At 59.6% G+C, this 16,858-nt stretch overlaps 1 protein-coding gene across 1 annotated transcript in view; it reads left to right on the forward strand.

Annotated features, from left to right (window-relative positions):
- MROH2A (maestro heat like repeat family member 2A) overlaps positions 1 to 15,854 on the forward strand; it is a 43,584-nt gene extending 27,730 nt beyond the window's left edge. Inside the window, exons 24-41 of the mRNA XM_036253365.1 lie at positions 249 to 357; positions 1,566 to 1,661; positions 4,442 to 4,546; positions 6,789 to 6,912; positions 7,475 to 7,593; positions 7,731 to 7,883; positions 8,249 to 8,403; positions 9,197 to 9,356; positions 9,437 to 9,630; positions 9,951 to 10,088; positions 10,419 to 10,533; positions 11,647 to 11,793; positions 11,905 to 12,087; positions 12,573 to 12,728; positions 14,258 to 14,389; positions 14,923 to 15,025; positions 15,264 to 15,329; positions 15,745 to 15,854. Coding sequence (XP_036109258.1) covers positions 249 to 357; positions 1,566 to 1,661; positions 4,442 to 4,546; positions 6,789 to 6,912; positions 7,475 to 7,593; positions 7,731 to 7,883; positions 8,249 to 8,403; positions 9,197 to 9,356; positions 9,437 to 9,630; positions 9,951 to 10,088; positions 10,419 to 10,533; positions 11,647 to 11,793; positions 11,905 to 12,087; positions 12,573 to 12,728; positions 14,258 to 14,389; positions 14,923 to 15,025; positions 15,264 to 15,329; positions 15,745 to 15,854 — 2,365 coding nt within the window. The remainder of the gene's footprint in view (positions 1 to 248; positions 358 to 1,565; positions 1,662 to 4,441; positions 4,547 to 6,788; positions 6,913 to 7,474; positions 7,594 to 7,730; positions 7,884 to 8,248; positions 8,404 to 9,196; positions 9,357 to 9,436; positions 9,631 to 9,950; positions 10,089 to 10,418; positions 10,534 to 11,646; positions 11,794 to 11,904; positions 12,088 to 12,572; positions 12,729 to 14,257; positions 14,390 to 14,922; positions 15,026 to 15,263; positions 15,330 to 15,744) is intronic.
- The last annotated feature ends 1,004 nt before the right edge of the window (positions 15,855 to 16,858 follow it).

Below are 16,858 nucleotides of genomic sequence, written 5' to 3' on the forward strand. Positions count from 1 at the left end.
AGATGGACGTGGTTACAGCAGGAGCCGAGGAGGAGAGGTGGCCCCGGACCCCTGAGTCTGCCCCTCAATCCCAGACAGTCACTGAACACTGATGGCTGGGCAGAGCCAGGGCCCGTGGGGGGTGTCCCTCTGAACCCCCAACCAGGGAAGTTGGTCTCTCTCGATCTGTGACATGCCTCCCCTCCCTAGACTGGGCAGTGGGCCCCAACTCCACTGACCACCCCTTCTGTCACTTTTTCTCTCCCTAGCAAAGTGAGGCCTTTCTACTCTGCAGAGGAAAACAGTGAGCTGATGGATATCGGTATACATTCTGTCATTTCTCTCCAGCCCCCAGCAGAGGACAATGAGTCCATTAAGGTAGGTCCCTCCGAGCCTCATTGTCTGGGTCAGGACCTGGAAGTCGACTTTAACATGAGTGGTGCTGAGAGCCCACCATCTTGACCCACCCATCTGTGGTTGTGAAACCGAACAGCAGGTGGGTCTGGGCTGCCTGTCACTGTCTGAGCCAATTAAGCAGAGACAAGGTTGAATGGTATATGAGCATTTATTCCAATATTGCCGGCAGTTTGAGAGAGCAGCCAGGCCATCCCTGAAAAGTCCGCTCTGCACTCCCTCCATGGCCCGCTGCTTGTGTTAGTATTACGCGGGGAAGTGTGCAAAGGGAACACCAGTGGGTAAGACAATTACAGATTACAGGCACAGGGAAGTAATGGGAGCTGGGGAATGTGGGCTGTCTCCAGGGCACCACCTCCAAGACTCCAAGGTTGTTAGTCTTCCCGTGATGGGCTGGGCGCAGCTCTCTGGTAAGGAGAAGGAACAGCATTCCCGAGGTAAACTCCCAGGGTGAACAGCCAGGCCAGAATGGGCTTTCTTTAATCAGAACAAAGCAATCATAATTCACAGAGCAAAAATGTTCAACATTTCTTACATCTACGGCTAGCACCCCACAATGATAAGTTCTCCATTATTCAATTAGAGGCAGCAAAGTGTAAGAGGCTCTGATAGTCAGTGTAAGGTGATGCTAGCTGCTGTAATAGATAAACTCTGAGATCTCTGTGGTTTGACAAGACGAAAGCTTAGATCAAATTGGCCGTGGGGGTGGGACGGAGGGGCTTCCCGCAGTCATTCAGGAGCCACGCCATCTTCGGTTCACGGTTCCGAAGGTCCCGTGGGCACTGATACCCAGCATGGAGAGGAAGAGAAAGAGTATGGAGGATTCATGAACCACTTTGTCCACCTTCCATTGGCCAGAGCTCAGTCACATGGCTCCACTTAGATGTAAAGTGTGCTGGGAAATGTGGTCCCAGATTGGGTGGCTGTTTTCCAGGAACATTGTTGGAAAAGGAGGTCAAATCTTTCGTGGTCAAGTGGCCACCTGTGCCTCCAGGGCCTGGCCTTGGATGAGGAGTCAGGAGAACTGGGTTCTAGGAGTTCAGTTTCCTCCTTTGTGAAGTGGGTTCCTCTTAAGAAGATGACCTGGATGTCACGTGAGAAGAAGAAAAAAGGGTGATTATCACACCGGGCGCCCCCTTATTGCTGCCCAGCTCTCCCCTCTCTCGTCATAGGCCCTGTACGCGAACGCCCTGCGTGCCCTGGAGCAGCTGGTGGAGGCCCTCATGCAGAGGCAGCTGGACCCCAAGGGGCTGCAAGAGATGGTGCATGTGAGTTGCCTGGCAGAGGGCCAGGGATGGCCACCCCTCCCAGAAAGCTGTCCTGAGGGCCAGACTCTCTGTGGGAAACAGGGGTATGAGTTATACATGGTTCTGATAATCTTATTTAGATATATTTTCAAATTTGCTGAAAAGTGACAAATATAATAAAAACAAACATAAAAAAACTCTTATATACCTTTCACCCAGATTCACAATTCTTACTATTTTGTCACATTTTTCTCTTTTCACACACACACACACACACACACACACACACACACCTTTTAAATCATAGACAGTTAGTTACAGACATTAAGAACAAGAATAGCCTCTTTATTTTTTTAATCCACCCAAGAATATGTTTTTTATTGATTTGAGAGAGAGAGAGAGAGAGAGAGAGAGAGAGAAAGAGAGAGAGAGAGACATCGATGGGAGAGAAACACCAATCAGTTGCCTCCCATCTGCACCCAACCGGAGATCGAACCTGTAGCCTAGGTATGTGCCCTGACCAGCAATCAAACCTGCAAACTTTGGATGTACGGGATGACGCTCCAGCCAGCTGAGCCACCTGGACAGTCTCTTACATAATGATACAATGATCAACATCAGGAAATTTAGCATGAATACAATGCTATATTCTAATCTATTGTCTATATTCAGGCTTCACTGATTGTTCCAATAATGCTCTTTATAGCTCTTTCCCCCAGTTCAGATGGAATCGGAGGCAGGCATGGCAATCGCTTGTCTTCTCCCTTCACGTCCTTCAGTCTGGAACAAGTCCTCAGTCTTCGTATTTTGTAATCTTGGCATTTGTGAAGGGTACTGGTAGTTTTTGTTTGTTTGTTTTGATTAGGTTGTTTGCTTTCGTATTATTGAGTTTTCAGAGTTTTATGTTTCTAGACACAAGTCCTTTATTAGTTACGTAATTTGCAAATATTTTCTCTCAATCTGTGACTTGTCTTTTCATTAATTTCACAGTGTCTTTGAAGAGCAGACACTTTTAATTTTGATGAAGTCTAGTTTATAATGATTTTTTCTTTCGTGGGTCATGGTTTTGGTGTCATGTCTACGAAATATTTGCCTAACCCAAGATCACAAAGATTTTCTTCTAAAACAGTATAGTTTCAGGTTTTACAATTAAGTCTATAATATATATATATATATGTATTTTAAGAGGATGTTCATTAAAGCCGGGACAGTGAAATGGGAGCCAGCCTAGGTGGAGAAACGAGCCCAGCTGGGATGCTTTGTCTCACTAAGAAGTCAGAGAAAAGAGGACCTTGGGGACAGCGTCAGGGGGCTAGCCCAGGACAAGCTGCTGCTGCATTGCTGCCTGGTCACAAGCCTCGTGGGGTCCCTTAGAGTTTAGGAGAGGCACACTCGTGGGGGAAGAAGAGGGGGGAGGGAAAGGTGTGGGCATACTCCTGGGAGCAGGAATGCACCTCTGTGACATATTTTGAGTTAACTTTTGTATTTGGTGCGAGGTATGGATCAAAGTTGGTTTGGTTTTTGTGTTTTTGCACACAGATCACCAATTGCTCCAGCATCATTTGTTGGAAAGACTAGCTTTTCTCTACTCCACTGAATTACCTTTGTGTTTTTGTCAAAGATCCATCAACCATGTATGTGTGGCTCTATTCCTGCACCCTTGGGCTGCCTCAGTGATGTACTCGTCTCTCTTTGCATTGGTGTCTTCCTGTCCTGATCGCTGTGACATTATATATAACAAGTCTTAAAGTCGGGAGCAGATTGGGTGAGCCCACCGACTTCATTCCTGGCCGTGGCATCCCACGAACATTGACATGTTGTGTTCTAACTCGGTGTCAGTTCAAGATGCATTTTAATTTCTCTTTTGATCTCTTCTTTGACCCCTGGGTTATCTAGGCATTTCCAAATGTTTGAGGATTTCCCAGGGGTCATTCTCTTCTTGATTCCTACTTTAAGTCAATCGTAGTCTGAGGACGTACTCTGCACGGTTGGAATCCTTTGACGCTGACTGAGACTTGTTGCGTGGTCCAGGTGTGGCCTCCCTTTGGTGACTGCTGTGTGTGCACTTGACCAGTCTCCGCTGTGCTGGGCGGAGTGTTCCTGTGGACCAGGCAGAGCGGGTTGGGGCGGTGTTCCGCTTTCTCTAGCCTTGATTTTCTGCCTCGTCGTATCAGACACTGAGACGGAGGCGCCGAGCGCTCTGTACTGGGGTTTACGGATTCCTCCTCAGCTCTGTCGGTGCTTCCTCCTGGGTTGCTCAGCTCCGTGATTAGATGTTCGGGTGCTCAGGCCCCGGGACGCAGCGCGGGCTGTGCTGCCGGCCCCTCCGCTGCGGGCGAGCATTTGGAGCAAGGCCCCACACACTAATTCTTCAAGAGCCGTCTCGCTGGGGATGCCCACAACCTCATCGCCCCAGTAGAGGGGCCTGGGAAGAAAACCCGAAGTGCCCGGAGCCATCTAGAAGCATTGAAAGTCAGATTCTGAGTAGGAGGGGCAGGGAGGGCAACAGTTGGCCAGGAAGGAGCTGGCCCTGGGATTTTTTTTATTAATATATATATACATATTTTTTATTGATTTTAGAGAGGGAGAGAGACAGAAACATCGATGAGAGAACATCGACTGGCCGCCTCCTGCACGCCCCCCACTGGGGATCGGGCCCACAGCCTGGGCATGTGCCCTGACCGGGAATCCAACCGGCGACCTCTTGGTGCCAGTGGGTCAATGCTCAACCATGGAGCCACCTCGGCCGGCCAAGCCCTGGGGTTTTAACGCCCCGTCTGTGTCCTGGGCTCTGTCCATAGTTCCTGGAAAAGTGGATCTTGTCGGAGAAAGACTGGGAGCGGGAGAAGGCCGTGAACCTGCTCCTCCGGCTCCTGCAGAGCTACGTGCAGAGCGTCGGCGTCTGCGTGAGTGTGGGAGCACCCAGCCCCAGCACCCAGCTCCAGCCCCAGCACCCAGCCCCAGCACCCAGCTCCAGCCCCAGCACCCAGCTCCAGCCCCAGCACCCAGCCTCAGCACCCAGCCTCAGCACCCAGCCTCAGCCCCAGCACCCAGCTCCAGCCCCAGCACCCAGCCTCAGCACCCAGCCTCAGCACCCAGCCTCAGCACCCAGCACCCAGCCCCAGCACCCAGCTCCAGCCCCAGCACCCAGCCTCAGCACCCAGCTCCAGCCCCAGCACCCAGCCTCAGCACCCAGCACCCATGACCCAGCACCCAGCCCCAGCACCCAGCCTCAGCACCCAGCACCCATGACCCAGCACCCAGCCCCAGCACCCAGCCTCAACACCCAGCCCCAGCACCCAGCCCCAGCACCCAGCTCCAGCCCCAGCACCCAGCCTCAGCACCCAGCACCCAGCCCCAGCACCCAGCTCCAGCCCCAGCACCCAGCCTCAGCACCCAGCTCCAGCCCCAGCACCCAGCCTCAGCACCCAGCACCCATGACCCAGCACCCAGCCCCAGCACCCAGCCTCAACACCCAGCCCCAGCACCCAGCCCCAGCACCCAGCCTCAACACCCAGCCCCAGCACCCAGCCCCAGCACCCAGCTCCAGCCCCAGCACCCAGCCTCAGCACCCAGCACCCAGCCCCAGCACCCAGCCTCAGCACCCAGCACCCATGACCCAGCACCCAGCCCCAGCACCCAGCCTCAACACCCAGCCCCAGCACCCAGCCCCAGCACCCAGCCTCAACACCCAGCCTCAGCACCCAGCACCCATGACCCAGCACCCAGCCCCAGCACCCAGCCCCAGCAGCCAGCCTCAGCACCCAGCCTCAGCACCCAGCACCCATGACCCAGCACCCAGCCTCAGCACCCAGCCCCAGCACCCAGCCCCAGCACCCAGTATCCAGCACCCAGCCTCAGCACCCAGCACCCATGACTCAGCACCCAGCCCCAGCCCCAGCAGCCAGCCTCAACACCCAGCCTCAGCACCCAGCACCCATGACCCAGCACCCAGCCTCAGCACCCAGCCCCAGCACCCAGCCCCAGCACCCAGTATCCAGCACCCAGCCTCAGCACCCAGCACCCATGACTCAGCACCCAGCCCCAGCACCCAGCCCAGCACCCAGCACCCAGCACCCAGCCCCAGCACCCAGCACCTAGTACCCAGCCCCAGCCCCCAGAACTCAGCACCCAGCACCTAGTACCCAGCCCCCAGCACCAGCACCAGCACCAGCTCTGGCCTGGGTCCTGTCTACGAAGAGTCCCTTGGGAAGAGGCTGCCTCCTTTGGGAATGGCAATGAGACTCCTCGAGGGGCTCTCCTGGGACTCTGGGTGGGGGCGAGGGAGCGGATGGGCTGCAGCTCCTGTGGATCTAGGTTTTGCGGGACCCGAGGCTCATACTGTGGTGAGGACCCGCTCTAAGAATAAGGAGACACGGTTACGAATACCACATTGGTTAGAAAAGTGAACATTTACTTACAACGAGGAAATAAGTTACTGAATATTTACACATTTTACAAAGTTTGACAAGTACCACAAACATCTAGAAAAGCAACGAGGGGTTTCTGTCGGTTAACCGTCTGATACGGCTGGATGAGACTGCTCTTCCTACATTTGTTGGCTCCATCATCTTCAGGGACAGTCGGCCTCGGTAGGAGGACAATGGTGTCCCGAGGCTGGGGTGTGGGGTCCAGCCTCAGGTCTTAGGGCAGGACCCTGGTGGGGACACAGACCCAGGAGAGTGAGGTCGAGGCCAAGACTAATGCGAGGTGACATTTGAGGTGAGAGGCTGGATCTTCTGATGCAATTCTCCTCCTGCCCCGGAAAGAGGAGGCGCCGTTATCCTCAGACGAGGAACATGGGGCCCAAGGTTAGGTACCCTGCCCAGGTACACAGCTGGTAAGTGGGGAAGCCCACATCTGAACCCAGGGCTCAGCTATAGGAACAAGGCAGATGCCGGGACATAGAACCTGGGCCTGAGGTCAGCCAGACTCAGCTCCCGGCTGCGGGGCCTCCGGGGGCCCAACTGTGGGGCTCAGGAGGCAGAAACGTGGGCAGCAGACAGACGGTGGCATCTCCCCCTTCCCAGACAGGGGGGCGTTTTCAGAGCAGGGCTTCCCTTCTCTGGCTGCCCACCATCTGCCCCTGGGCAGTGCCAGGTGTGCACGAGAGGAGCAGCGTGTGAGCCTCGGGGTCCTGTCCCGCAGATCCCCCTGAAGCTGGGGCAGTTTGGCACGCTCGTTGGACTCATCGCCCCGTGCATGTGTGACTCCCACAAAAGAACTCGTGTGGCCTCAACAGAGGTCCTGTCCAGCCTGCTGGACTTGCACGGTACGTGGCCAGGAGTGGGGGCTGATACCAGGGCTGCCAGCTCGGGGCTGTGCTGTGGGGGCATCAGGACTCCGTGTAGACAAACAAGGATGACCAGCGGGGATGCAGAGGGGTGCAGAGTTCACCGAGAGGCCATGGAAACTTCTGGAAGGAGAGGTGCATTGGTTCTGCGTAACCCACTGCGGGCCTGTGCTGGGCACTAAGAGCCCCACGGGGACAAGGCCGGCTCCCATTCCAAGGACATAGCACAACTGGCCACAGATGAGCCGAGGCAAGAATGCAGTGCGGTGACCTTCAGGGCGGGGCAGTTTGCCTCTGGCTTGGTGGCTGGTGGGGCGTCTATCCCAGCCAGGCCTTGGAAGGGCAGGCACCTGTGTGCAGACACGGGGTGGGGACAATGAGAGCAAAGGCAAGAAGGGATGGGTGTTCAGATGCTGGGGTGTCACCCAGGCCTGCAGAGCCAAGGTGCCCTCCCCGAGGGCCAGCACAGGAGGCCACCGTGACGTAGCCTATGGCTGGCCCTTCTGTCTTTGCTGATCACGTCCGAAACTACCCCTAGCAGCAAGCCAGACCTGCTCCTCATGGGACACGTCCAACGAGCTGGAGCTCGCGAGATGTAAGGAGGACCTCCAGGCCCTGGAGGTGGAGAAGATTTTCAGTGCATCTACCAGACTAGCCAAGGTGATGAGCCAGGAAGTGTGCGTGGGCTGGCCTGGGGTGGGGCCGTGACGTCGAGCAAAAGAGGAGGGTCTGTCAGTGGTGATGGGGACTGGGCCTGGGACTCGGCGAACTTTGGGAACAGCCTGCTCTGGTTCCAGGTGGCTTGCATGCAGCTGAATTGTGATGAGGTGGTCTCGCTGATCCAGAAACTCTGCGAGAACATCGGGGCCATGGACCTCCAGCACGACAAGGCCTCCGTCACCTGGATAGACACCTTCCTTCAGATGCGGGTCAAGGAGCTGGAGGACAAGGTGGCAGAACTGTGGCTGGGCCACCTGGGGTTGGGGCTGCCCGGTGCACCAGGCCTGGAGGGACCCGCTGGGACCCAGCCGCACTTGCCGACAACCCCTCCCCAACCCCTCCCCACCCTGTCTGTAAAGAGGAGGACGCAGAGCCCTAGAATGAGAGAGAAAGGTGTGGAAGGTAGCCAGGTCAGTAAGTGGACGGTGGGCTAGGCCCGCGGCTCTCTTTCTGAGACCACGGCCTCCGGCACCAAGCACCTAATCAAGTCCGGAGGAGAAGACCAGAGAGTCTTTGGGGGAGGGGTGTGCAGTAGGGTGAGGGCAAGAGGCCCATGAGGGCCAGGCGGCCCTGGTGATGCCCAGCCCCTCCCTAGGTGGCTGAGATCCTGGGTGCCATCCTGGTCCACCTGCCCGCAGTGGACCACCTGGAGGTGCGGCGCCACCTCATTGAGGGCATCCTCCTGCTGGCTCACTACCACCAGGAGATGGTCCTCACGTCACTCCTGAGGCAGCCCCTGCCCATGCAGAGGTGGGTGGTGGGTGCCCTGGGTGGGGGTCACAGGCTGCTGTGCAGCCCAGACTGTGCCAGACTCACCTCTGCTGCTGCGTCCCCGGAGCCCGGGACCTTGAGTGAGGCCTTGTCCGCTCCTCTCCCCGCCTCTCCCGTGGGAGGTACAGCCTTTGGGGGGTCACAGACCCACTTTGTGGGTGCTAACAAGCAGCTTACGCACCTCCTGGTTCAATTTGATCTTGTGGGACTTGTCTTTGGCCCTTCAGAGCTCACCAGCACCTGACCTCCCTGGACCCGTGCAACCAGGTCCCTCAAGTCACTGCCCAGGGGCCCCTTCCCTTCCCAGCAGGACCACCGGCCTAGACTTGGGGATCAGGAAAGCCCCTTCAAATTGTGGTCTGGCAGGTTACCTGACCCCCTGGCCTCGTCCCCTTTTTTGTGGAAGTGAAGGCTGCTCCTCAAAGGTGTGCAGGGAGGCGGAGGGGGAGGACACCGGTCGGTCGCCTGGCACCAGCCTGGCACAAGTCAGGGGCACCTGGAAACTATTACCAGAGGTGTCCACAGGTCCTCGCACGGTGGGCCTGGTGGGGACTTCTGAGGTCACCTGGCCAGGGAGCTGTGGCTTGCCCAGGGTAGGTGATCAGGGCACAGAAAGGTGGCTGAGCATGGAGCACCGGCTCCCTCCAGCTCCCTGACACTCAGCCTCCAGGGCCCATCCACCACTCGGGGGGCTGCTGGGGTCCAACGAGGCTCTTGCCAGCCAGGGCACACGGCAGGTAACCCACAGTCCCTGTCCTCTGTCTTTGGCTAGCCACCTGATGGAGGTGTGGCTGGCCGTGGCAGAGAATGTGCCCTTTGCCCGGTGGGTGCTCCACGGGCTGATGGGCCGGCTGCAGTCCCGGTTCACCCCCAGGGCCAAAGCCACCTCCAAGGCCGACATCTGGCGTCAGGCTGCAGTGGACCCTCTGATGGTGAGTCCCAGGGGCAGGCCCTGGTGCTCCTTGGGGGCTCTGGGTAGGAGCCCTGGTGCTTCCTGCCCTTCTCTCTGCAGACCCTCTGCGCCATCCACCTGCTCATCGAGAAGATAGACAAGGGTGACCAGCTCCGGGACCTCTTTCCCGACCTGATCTACACCCTCCTGATGCAGCTGGGCAGCAGCCAGGGCCCGGAGGCTGTGTCGCCCATCCTCAAGACATGGAGACTCATCCACACGGCGACCCTGCCCAAGGAGGTCAACCAGCAGAGGTGCTCTCCAGGGCTGACGGCTTGGGGTGCAGGGCAGTGGGCCTGGAAACTGCCTCTCAGAAGGCACCTCCACCGAGCGGCCCTCATCATGCCCTCCTGGTGGGAAGGAGGTTTCAGGAACCTGACCTGACTACCCTCCCTGACATCTGCCCAGCACGGTGTGGTTTTCAGTGTTTGCAGACCTGGTCTTAGCCCTGGAGCTGGGCCCCGCCCACGCTGGGAGCCCAGGGCACAGACCTGGGTGTGGGGCTTGGCCCCTGAGGGGCGTGGGTGCTCTGGGCGGGGCTGCCGCGCCCTGACACAGTCCCACCTTCTTCTAGGATCACAATCAAATCCATGCAGCTGTTGTTTGAGCGGCTGGACAGCGAGCGACTGGCCCGCAGCCTGGAGCAGCAGGGCGTGTGGACCCTCCTGGAGAGCAGCTCCACCTTCCTGCAAGGGGTGGGCCTGCTGGCCAGGTGGGCGCCGCTCCCTCGGCGGCGGGGCGGGGCTGGCAAAGTGATGGCGGAACGCCCCGCTTCTGGGGACCGCCAGGTTGACCCGTGTCCCACGCCGAGGCTGCTTCTGAGCAGGGCCCGGAAGAGGGAATTCCAGGTCCAGGTCACTCATGAGCAGCCCTCATCCGAGTCCTTTTTATAAAAGTGTGATGGGAAGTCAGTACTTCAGTGACACCCCCAGGAGAGGGGGGGCCCAGAGGTGTTAGCGCTGCCCATGGGCACCCCGCTCCAGAGTTCTGCCCGGCAGGAGCTGACATGCCCTCCCGCCCATGGGCTGTGGTCCCCTCACAGGCTGTGCGCTCGGAACGTGGAGGGCCAGGGCCAGAGGCTGTCGGAGCTGGTGCTCAGGGGCATGGCCTCGGAGGTGCTCAGCTGCCGCGTCAGCAGCACGGCGTTCTGCGTGGAAGTGAGGCGCGGGTGGAGGTGGGGTGGGCTGGGGAGGGGGGTGGGTGAGTCCCCACTGTCCTGGGGGCTCATCTCAGGGCAGGCTCTCAGGCTCTGAGGGCAGCCCAGCCCAGGGGGCACCCCTCATTGGTGCATCCGTTCTCTCATTCACTCATCATCACCCCGGTAACGCGGGGCGGGTGCGGTGGGAAGGGCTGAGACGCGGCCTGTGCCGAATGCACAGCTAAGTGATGTGTGCTGCACTGAGTGTCGGCCCTGGGGGCCAGAGGAGGGCGCCTCGGGCCCTTGATGGGGTGGAGGTGCTGGGGAGGGGCGTGCAGGGGGCTCAGCCAGGCAGGGGTTATGGCCACTGGGGCCCAGCTACCCTCCCAAGCACATAGGGCACTTACGGGGTCACCCCTACTGAGAGGCCCTTGTTGTTCCTTCCTGGTGGGGAAGGGAAGTTTCTGGAAGCTGATCCAGGGAATTGGCCAGAAAACTTTGAGGAGAACCTCGGTGGGTTGTCTGATGCCCAATGTGCTGCAGGAACCAAACACCAGCCCAGTGAGGGGTCCCCAGACATGGTCTGTAAAGGGCCAGACGGTGAACTTTCCAGTGTGCAGTCACCAGCACACACGTGCGTGCACACGCCACACGCATGCCGAAGGGTCCCCATTGGCCTGATGCCCTGGCTTTGTGACAACGAGGCTGACAGTGACTCCAAGGCCCAGAGGAGGGATGGGGTGCTTCCCGGGCGTCTCTGTTCGGACCCGGGGGGCGGCTCCCACACCCGGCAGCTGCTCTGCACGCTGCCTGGAGAAATGGATGCCGAGTGCACGCGTTAACACGCGTGACGCTTCCCTGGCATGTCCCACACAGGTCCTTACTGAATCCCCCCGGCAGCCTTCTGAGGCAGGTGCTGGTGTCACCCTCTTTTCACAGACGAGGAAACTGAGTGACCCGCCAGGGCCCCGCCGCCGGCAGGTGGAGGAGTCGAGAGCGGGTCCCGGGGTCCGGGCCCCGAATCTTCTGTTCACAGGGAGACCAGCCTGCGCACGGACTGGAACCACGCGCCCCGGCTCGTGGCGGACACGGGCCTCTGTTGCGGCTGACCGCAGAAAGTTCTCCTTTCTAGTTCATGAGCGGCCCGGTTCTGTACCAGGAGAAGCTGCTGAAGCCCGCCGTGCTGCAGCTGGAGAAGGGCGTGGACCAGAGCGACGAGGTCCTGCGGGTGCTGTCCCTGCGCGCCCTCGGCAACATGGCCCTGGGCGCCCCCAAAAAGGTGCTGCGCCTGACCTTAACCCCGGGGCCCAGGGTGCCGGGCCCAGCGGGCTGAGCCTCAGTGCTGGGGTGTTCTGGTCACCCCCGGGGTCAACCCTGTGCCCACCCCCAGGTGAGGCAGTACCGAAAGCTCCTCCTGGACAATTGCCTGCGCTCCCTGAGGGACCCCGGCAGTACCAGCGTGCCCTCGGAGGGCATGGAGGCCCTGACCAAGATCCTGGCTGAGCTCCGCGAAGGGGACACAGGGTACTTCTTCAATGCCATCTCTGAGCAGTGCAGGTCCTTCTTTGACAACGTGAGTCCGGATGACCGCCTCGCTGGGCCCCGGGCCCCGGGTGGGGGCTCCCCAGGCGACTCAGGGCAGAAGGACAGCAGGCGTCACTCGGCACCGATGTGTCCATTTTTCGAACATGGGATCTTGTGAGAAAAATCTTGTTCCCAGGCCCATGGGACCCTTCTCCCTGCTATCGGGGAGTGAGCCTTCCCTGCTAGCTCCTGGCAGTCCAGATGCCCCTTGGGCCCCTGTGACATGCCAGGCGGGCACCCTGCTGGGCGGTGTGCATGCAGGTTTAACACAGCCCTCATCTGGGAGGCAGAGGTCACACCTACGCGGGCTACCCGGTCCTGGAGCCCTGGAAGGGAGGCTCCGTCCTGATGGAATGATCCAGAAGGCTGCGCAGGGGTCAAGGCATCCAGCCGGGTCCAGGTCGAACGGCCGGGCTCTTCGCTGGGCTTCTAGCTGGCCGAGGTTCCGATCCGCTCTGTATGTCCCGGCCACAGGAGAGCGAGCTGCTGCGCTTGCAAGCCTTCCTGCTGTTCCGCAAGCTGGCCAAGATGGCCCGGGCCTCCAAGAGGCGGTTCTTCAAGGGGGAGGTGAAGAGAGCCTGGGTCCCGCTCATGCTGCACTGCCTGGACCCCTGCCCCGACGCGGCCCGAGTAAGGCTCGCCCCCCGCGGGCCCCCAGGGAGACTGTTTTCTGGGCTCAGCTCCCTGCAGGCCCCCCCTGTCTCCCGGAGACCCCAGGAACCACATTCGAGGAGACAGACCCGCAAGCCGTCTTTCTGTGGGGGCTGTTTCCTTCTTCCCAGTCACCTCCGCCAGTCACCCTTCCTCTATCGTGTTCATTTCTGGGTGTCATGGTTCGGGCACGTCTAACAGTCGCCTTAAACCTGTGGGGCAGGCCTGTGGGGTGAGGGGGGGCTGACCCTGGTCTGTGACTCCAGGTCCCAGATCCTTTGAGGCTTTGGGGGGAGGAAGGAGAGGGAGAGACGCCCCTCTCCCGGTGTAACTGCCGCCCCTCAGGCTAACACTGGCTGGGGACTCCCGCCCCTCTCCTGGTCTAACTGCCGCCCCTCAAGCTAACACTGGCTGGGGACTCCCGCCCCTCTCCTGGTCTAACTGCTGCCCCTCAGGCTAACACTGGCTGGGGACTCCCGTGTAGGGAGCCTCTCACCCCACGCACGGCCATGCCCCTGACCTCTGCCTTCTCTCTGCCCTGTCTTCCCATATGGACAGGGGAGGTGGCCCAGATTAGGGACATTTCTGCAAAAAACAAGTGACAAAGATACAGTTGTGGGGATACAGCTGGCTGTCAATGAGGGGTCCTCAGCAGCTCATGCTTAACTAGGGCCTTAGTCCCCAGTGCTGAGGTCACAAGAGAAATGCCCTCCTTCCGGCTGCTGTGAGGTTGCAGGTTTGCACGTGGGGGGGGGGGGGGGTCCAGGCGGCACCCAGTGGGAGGTGGGGGAGCCCTGCAGCGCCCTCTGGCTGGGGCTTTGCCCTGGCCCTGCCTCCCTGCCTGGGCTCTGCCCTGGGGACCCTGGGGGCCTGGGGCACCTCTTGGCAACTCCTTTCCTCACTAATCCTCACCTCCGTCCACGAAGGGTTCCCCCCGTTATTTCCCGTTCATCTGCAACTGCCCCGTGGGTGGGGCTTCAGGGAAGGCACGCCAGCCGGTGACGAGAGGAGAGGTCGGGGCCCAGCATGGGATGCGGAGTACCAGAGGTGGCTGCTGCCACTGCTGTCCCTCGGAATAGATGCCCGGCCTCCCTTCCTGACCTCCAGTCTCCTGGCAGCACCCTACTGTGACCGCACCTCCCCAGAGGCCAGGGCCCAGGGGACCCGATGGGTGCAGGGCCTCTGGGGGAATGAGAAGGCTTGCCCCCGACGCAGTCTCCTAACAGGGCTGGCCCCAGGCAGGGCTGCTGAGGGCACGAAGGTGCCGGTTAGGGGGCAAGTGGCTGCACCTGGCCCCTAGGGGCTTTTAATAAATGCACACACAGCCCATTATCCAGGTCGGCGGCGGGTTCTGGTCCCCCAAATGCCCCCCAGCTTCCCGTTTTCCAGGGCTGTCCTCTGGCTTCACCCACGGATCGCAGCCTGCTCAGTCCCCCTCGCCCCGCCCACTGGTGTGAGCCCCTGGGCCCTCCTGACGCATCCCCTGCTGTCCTGCTGTGTCCCTTCAGGCCTGTGTGGAGACCATGTACCAGTGTGTGCACTTCTGGGGCTGCAAGGGCCTGGATGACTCCGCAGGGCAAAGTGACACCAGGGGCACTGAGGAGATGACCGCTTTCCAGACGACCCTGTGCTCTGTCCTGGTGAGGAAGCTGGGGGGGCCAACCTGTGGGCGGTGGCCGCCCCGGAGCTCACCGCCAGAGGCCGATCTCGCGACCCTCAGTTCACCTCCTCAGTGTGGAGAGACCAGCACTGTCCAGCAGGAGTGGACACTAGCCACATGCCCATTTCGAAGTTTTCTAATGGCCATGTTAAGAAAAGGGAAGAGATGAAATCATAGGTTTTATTTAACCCAACTGATCCGAGTCATTATTGGAACCGATGCACAAGTTACTCATTCAGATTAGCCACCTTTCAAATGCTTCAGGGCCACACATGGCCACTGGCTACCAGACTGGACAGCACGGGGTTTGGACGAATAGAACCTCTTCCCTGGTGGCAAGGATGTACTGGGGACGGGAGGTCGCCCAGCTTCTCATCTGCTGTGACGCTAGACTGGGCACCTGTCCTCTCCCGGCAGGCGCCCCTGCACCGGGCAGATGGGGGTACACTTTGTGAACAGCCAGTCTCGGGCACCTCGGCCTCCGCGGTTCAGTGTGTCACTTGCTTTTTGCAGACTCAGAAAAAGCCTGCTGTTCTCTACAGTTTCCTGCTAGAAACAATGACCTACGTGAAAAGTAACTTGTCAAGGATCAGAATCGCTTCCTGCAACTTGGCAGGTGAGCGGGCAGAGGTCTCCTGATGTAGGAGGGACCTTGAAGGCCGCGGGGTCAGGCCCAGGGACAGGTGTCAGGCCCCGAGCTCAGGCGGAGGTGCCCTGTGTCTCCTGGCGCACGGTGCCGCCTACCTGACTCTCAATCAGGCGTCAACCACCTCCTCGGCAGACCCCTCCTAGGTAAAACCAGACGTCTCGCTCACCCGATACCGTGTGACGAGCACCCTCTGGCTGTGATTTAGGGGTCATCATGAAGCAGATGTCTGAACATTACCTGAGAAAGCTGGACTTCGCGGCATTACGGAACTGTACGTCCTGGAGACTGTACCTGGGAGCTTAGTGACTGCGGGGAACAGCCAGTTGACCCTTGGTTGGGGGTTTTGGGGAGTGGCTGGGCTGTAACTAGGGCACAGATAGCCTGCCAAGGGCTTTCCAAGGGAGCCGACTCTCTTGGGAGGTGGTGCATTTATTCCGGGGCCTCTGCCCCTTCCCCCTTCAAACATTTGTACTGCCCTGGTTGTCAGCTGATCCAGGGGGCAGCCGGGGTTCTGGGGCTCCCTGTCAGTTGCAGAAGGGAGCTGAGATGGGAGATGTGTGTGAAGGCACAGCTCCAGCTGCAAACACGGGGGGTCCCACGTCTGCAGCCATGACAGCCCCTTGCCAGTCACTCCCTGGGCCTCCGTGGGCCGCGCGGGGTCCTGACCTTCCCCTTCGCGCGCTCAGCCCTCCAGGAGCTACAGCTGGACTCGGATCCGGGGGTCCAGAGGGCAGCCCTGGAGACTCTCAAAATCCTGGACAGCTGTGGCCGGCACTGGCCTCCGGCCTCACCCTGAGGAACTCCCCAGGCGGCCTGAACGGAAAACTGCCTCCTGGTGCGCACGCGCCCACAGCCATGCGGACCACGTGGAGTCTAGTTTGTAAGGAAAGCCTTGTTCTGAGACACTCAGTGTCCCTTCCCTTCTACTGAAATAAACCTCCATTGCCACGTGGGGTGCGGAGTCTTGCCTGCAAGGTGCTGTCCCAGAGCGGACAGTGGGGCAGAGGAGGACATCGGTCTCCGCGGGGTCACGTCATTCTCGCTCTCCCTGAGTGTGCAAAGGTCAGACAGGCCCTCTCGGCCCAAAGCACCAGAATCCACCCGCGTCTTCACTTGCATGTTCCATCCACGCGGAGGGTGTGCACGCCCTGTGGCCGTGCCAGGCAGACCTGCCCCAGGGACCCCTTAGGTGCTCACCAGCTGAATGTGCTACACATTCCACGCAGGTCATGGGGTCCGTTACCGGCAGAGCCTATACGTTGGCGGAGCGAGGTGCAGCCTAGTCCCTTCCGCCTCACTTTCCTCTTAGATGACAGGGCACCAAACCCGAAATCTGCAGGCTCTCTGGCAGCTACGCCTGGCTGGAGACCTTGGCACAGGCCCGCTGGGTCACAGGTTGGGGGCGAGGTAAGCACAGCAGTTCTGGGCAAGAGCGATAGTTTCCCGAGGAAAGGTCTAGAATTGCAGTCCAGCGCGGCCAGCCTTCCCGATTCACAGGGCTCTGAACGGAACCGGGCCCCAAGTTCACACACGGAAGCCCTCACCTCGCTGTGCGGGCACCTGAGATGGGGCCTTTATGATGGGATCTGTGCCCACAAGAGACGCCAGCCAGCGCCCACTCTGCCATGCGAGGACGCACGGAGGGGGCACTCACTGCAGGGCAGGAAGAGACCGCGCCAGAACCTGACCGCGCTGGCACCTGGACTCCGACGTCCAGGACCCAGAGCCGAGAGAAATACGCTTCTGTTCTTTCAACCACCCAGTCTGGAGGACTTGTTATGTGGCCCGAGCTAGTGCACA

The sequence above is a fragment of the Molossus molossus genome, unplaced genomic scaffold (assembly GCF_014108415.1).
Source record: "Molossus molossus isolate mMolMol1 unplaced genomic scaffold, mMolMol1.p scaffold_m16_p_11, whole genome shotgun sequence".
NCBI classification, from domain to species: domain Eukaryota; kingdom Metazoa; phylum Chordata; class Mammalia; order Chiroptera; family Molossidae; genus Molossus; species Molossus molossus.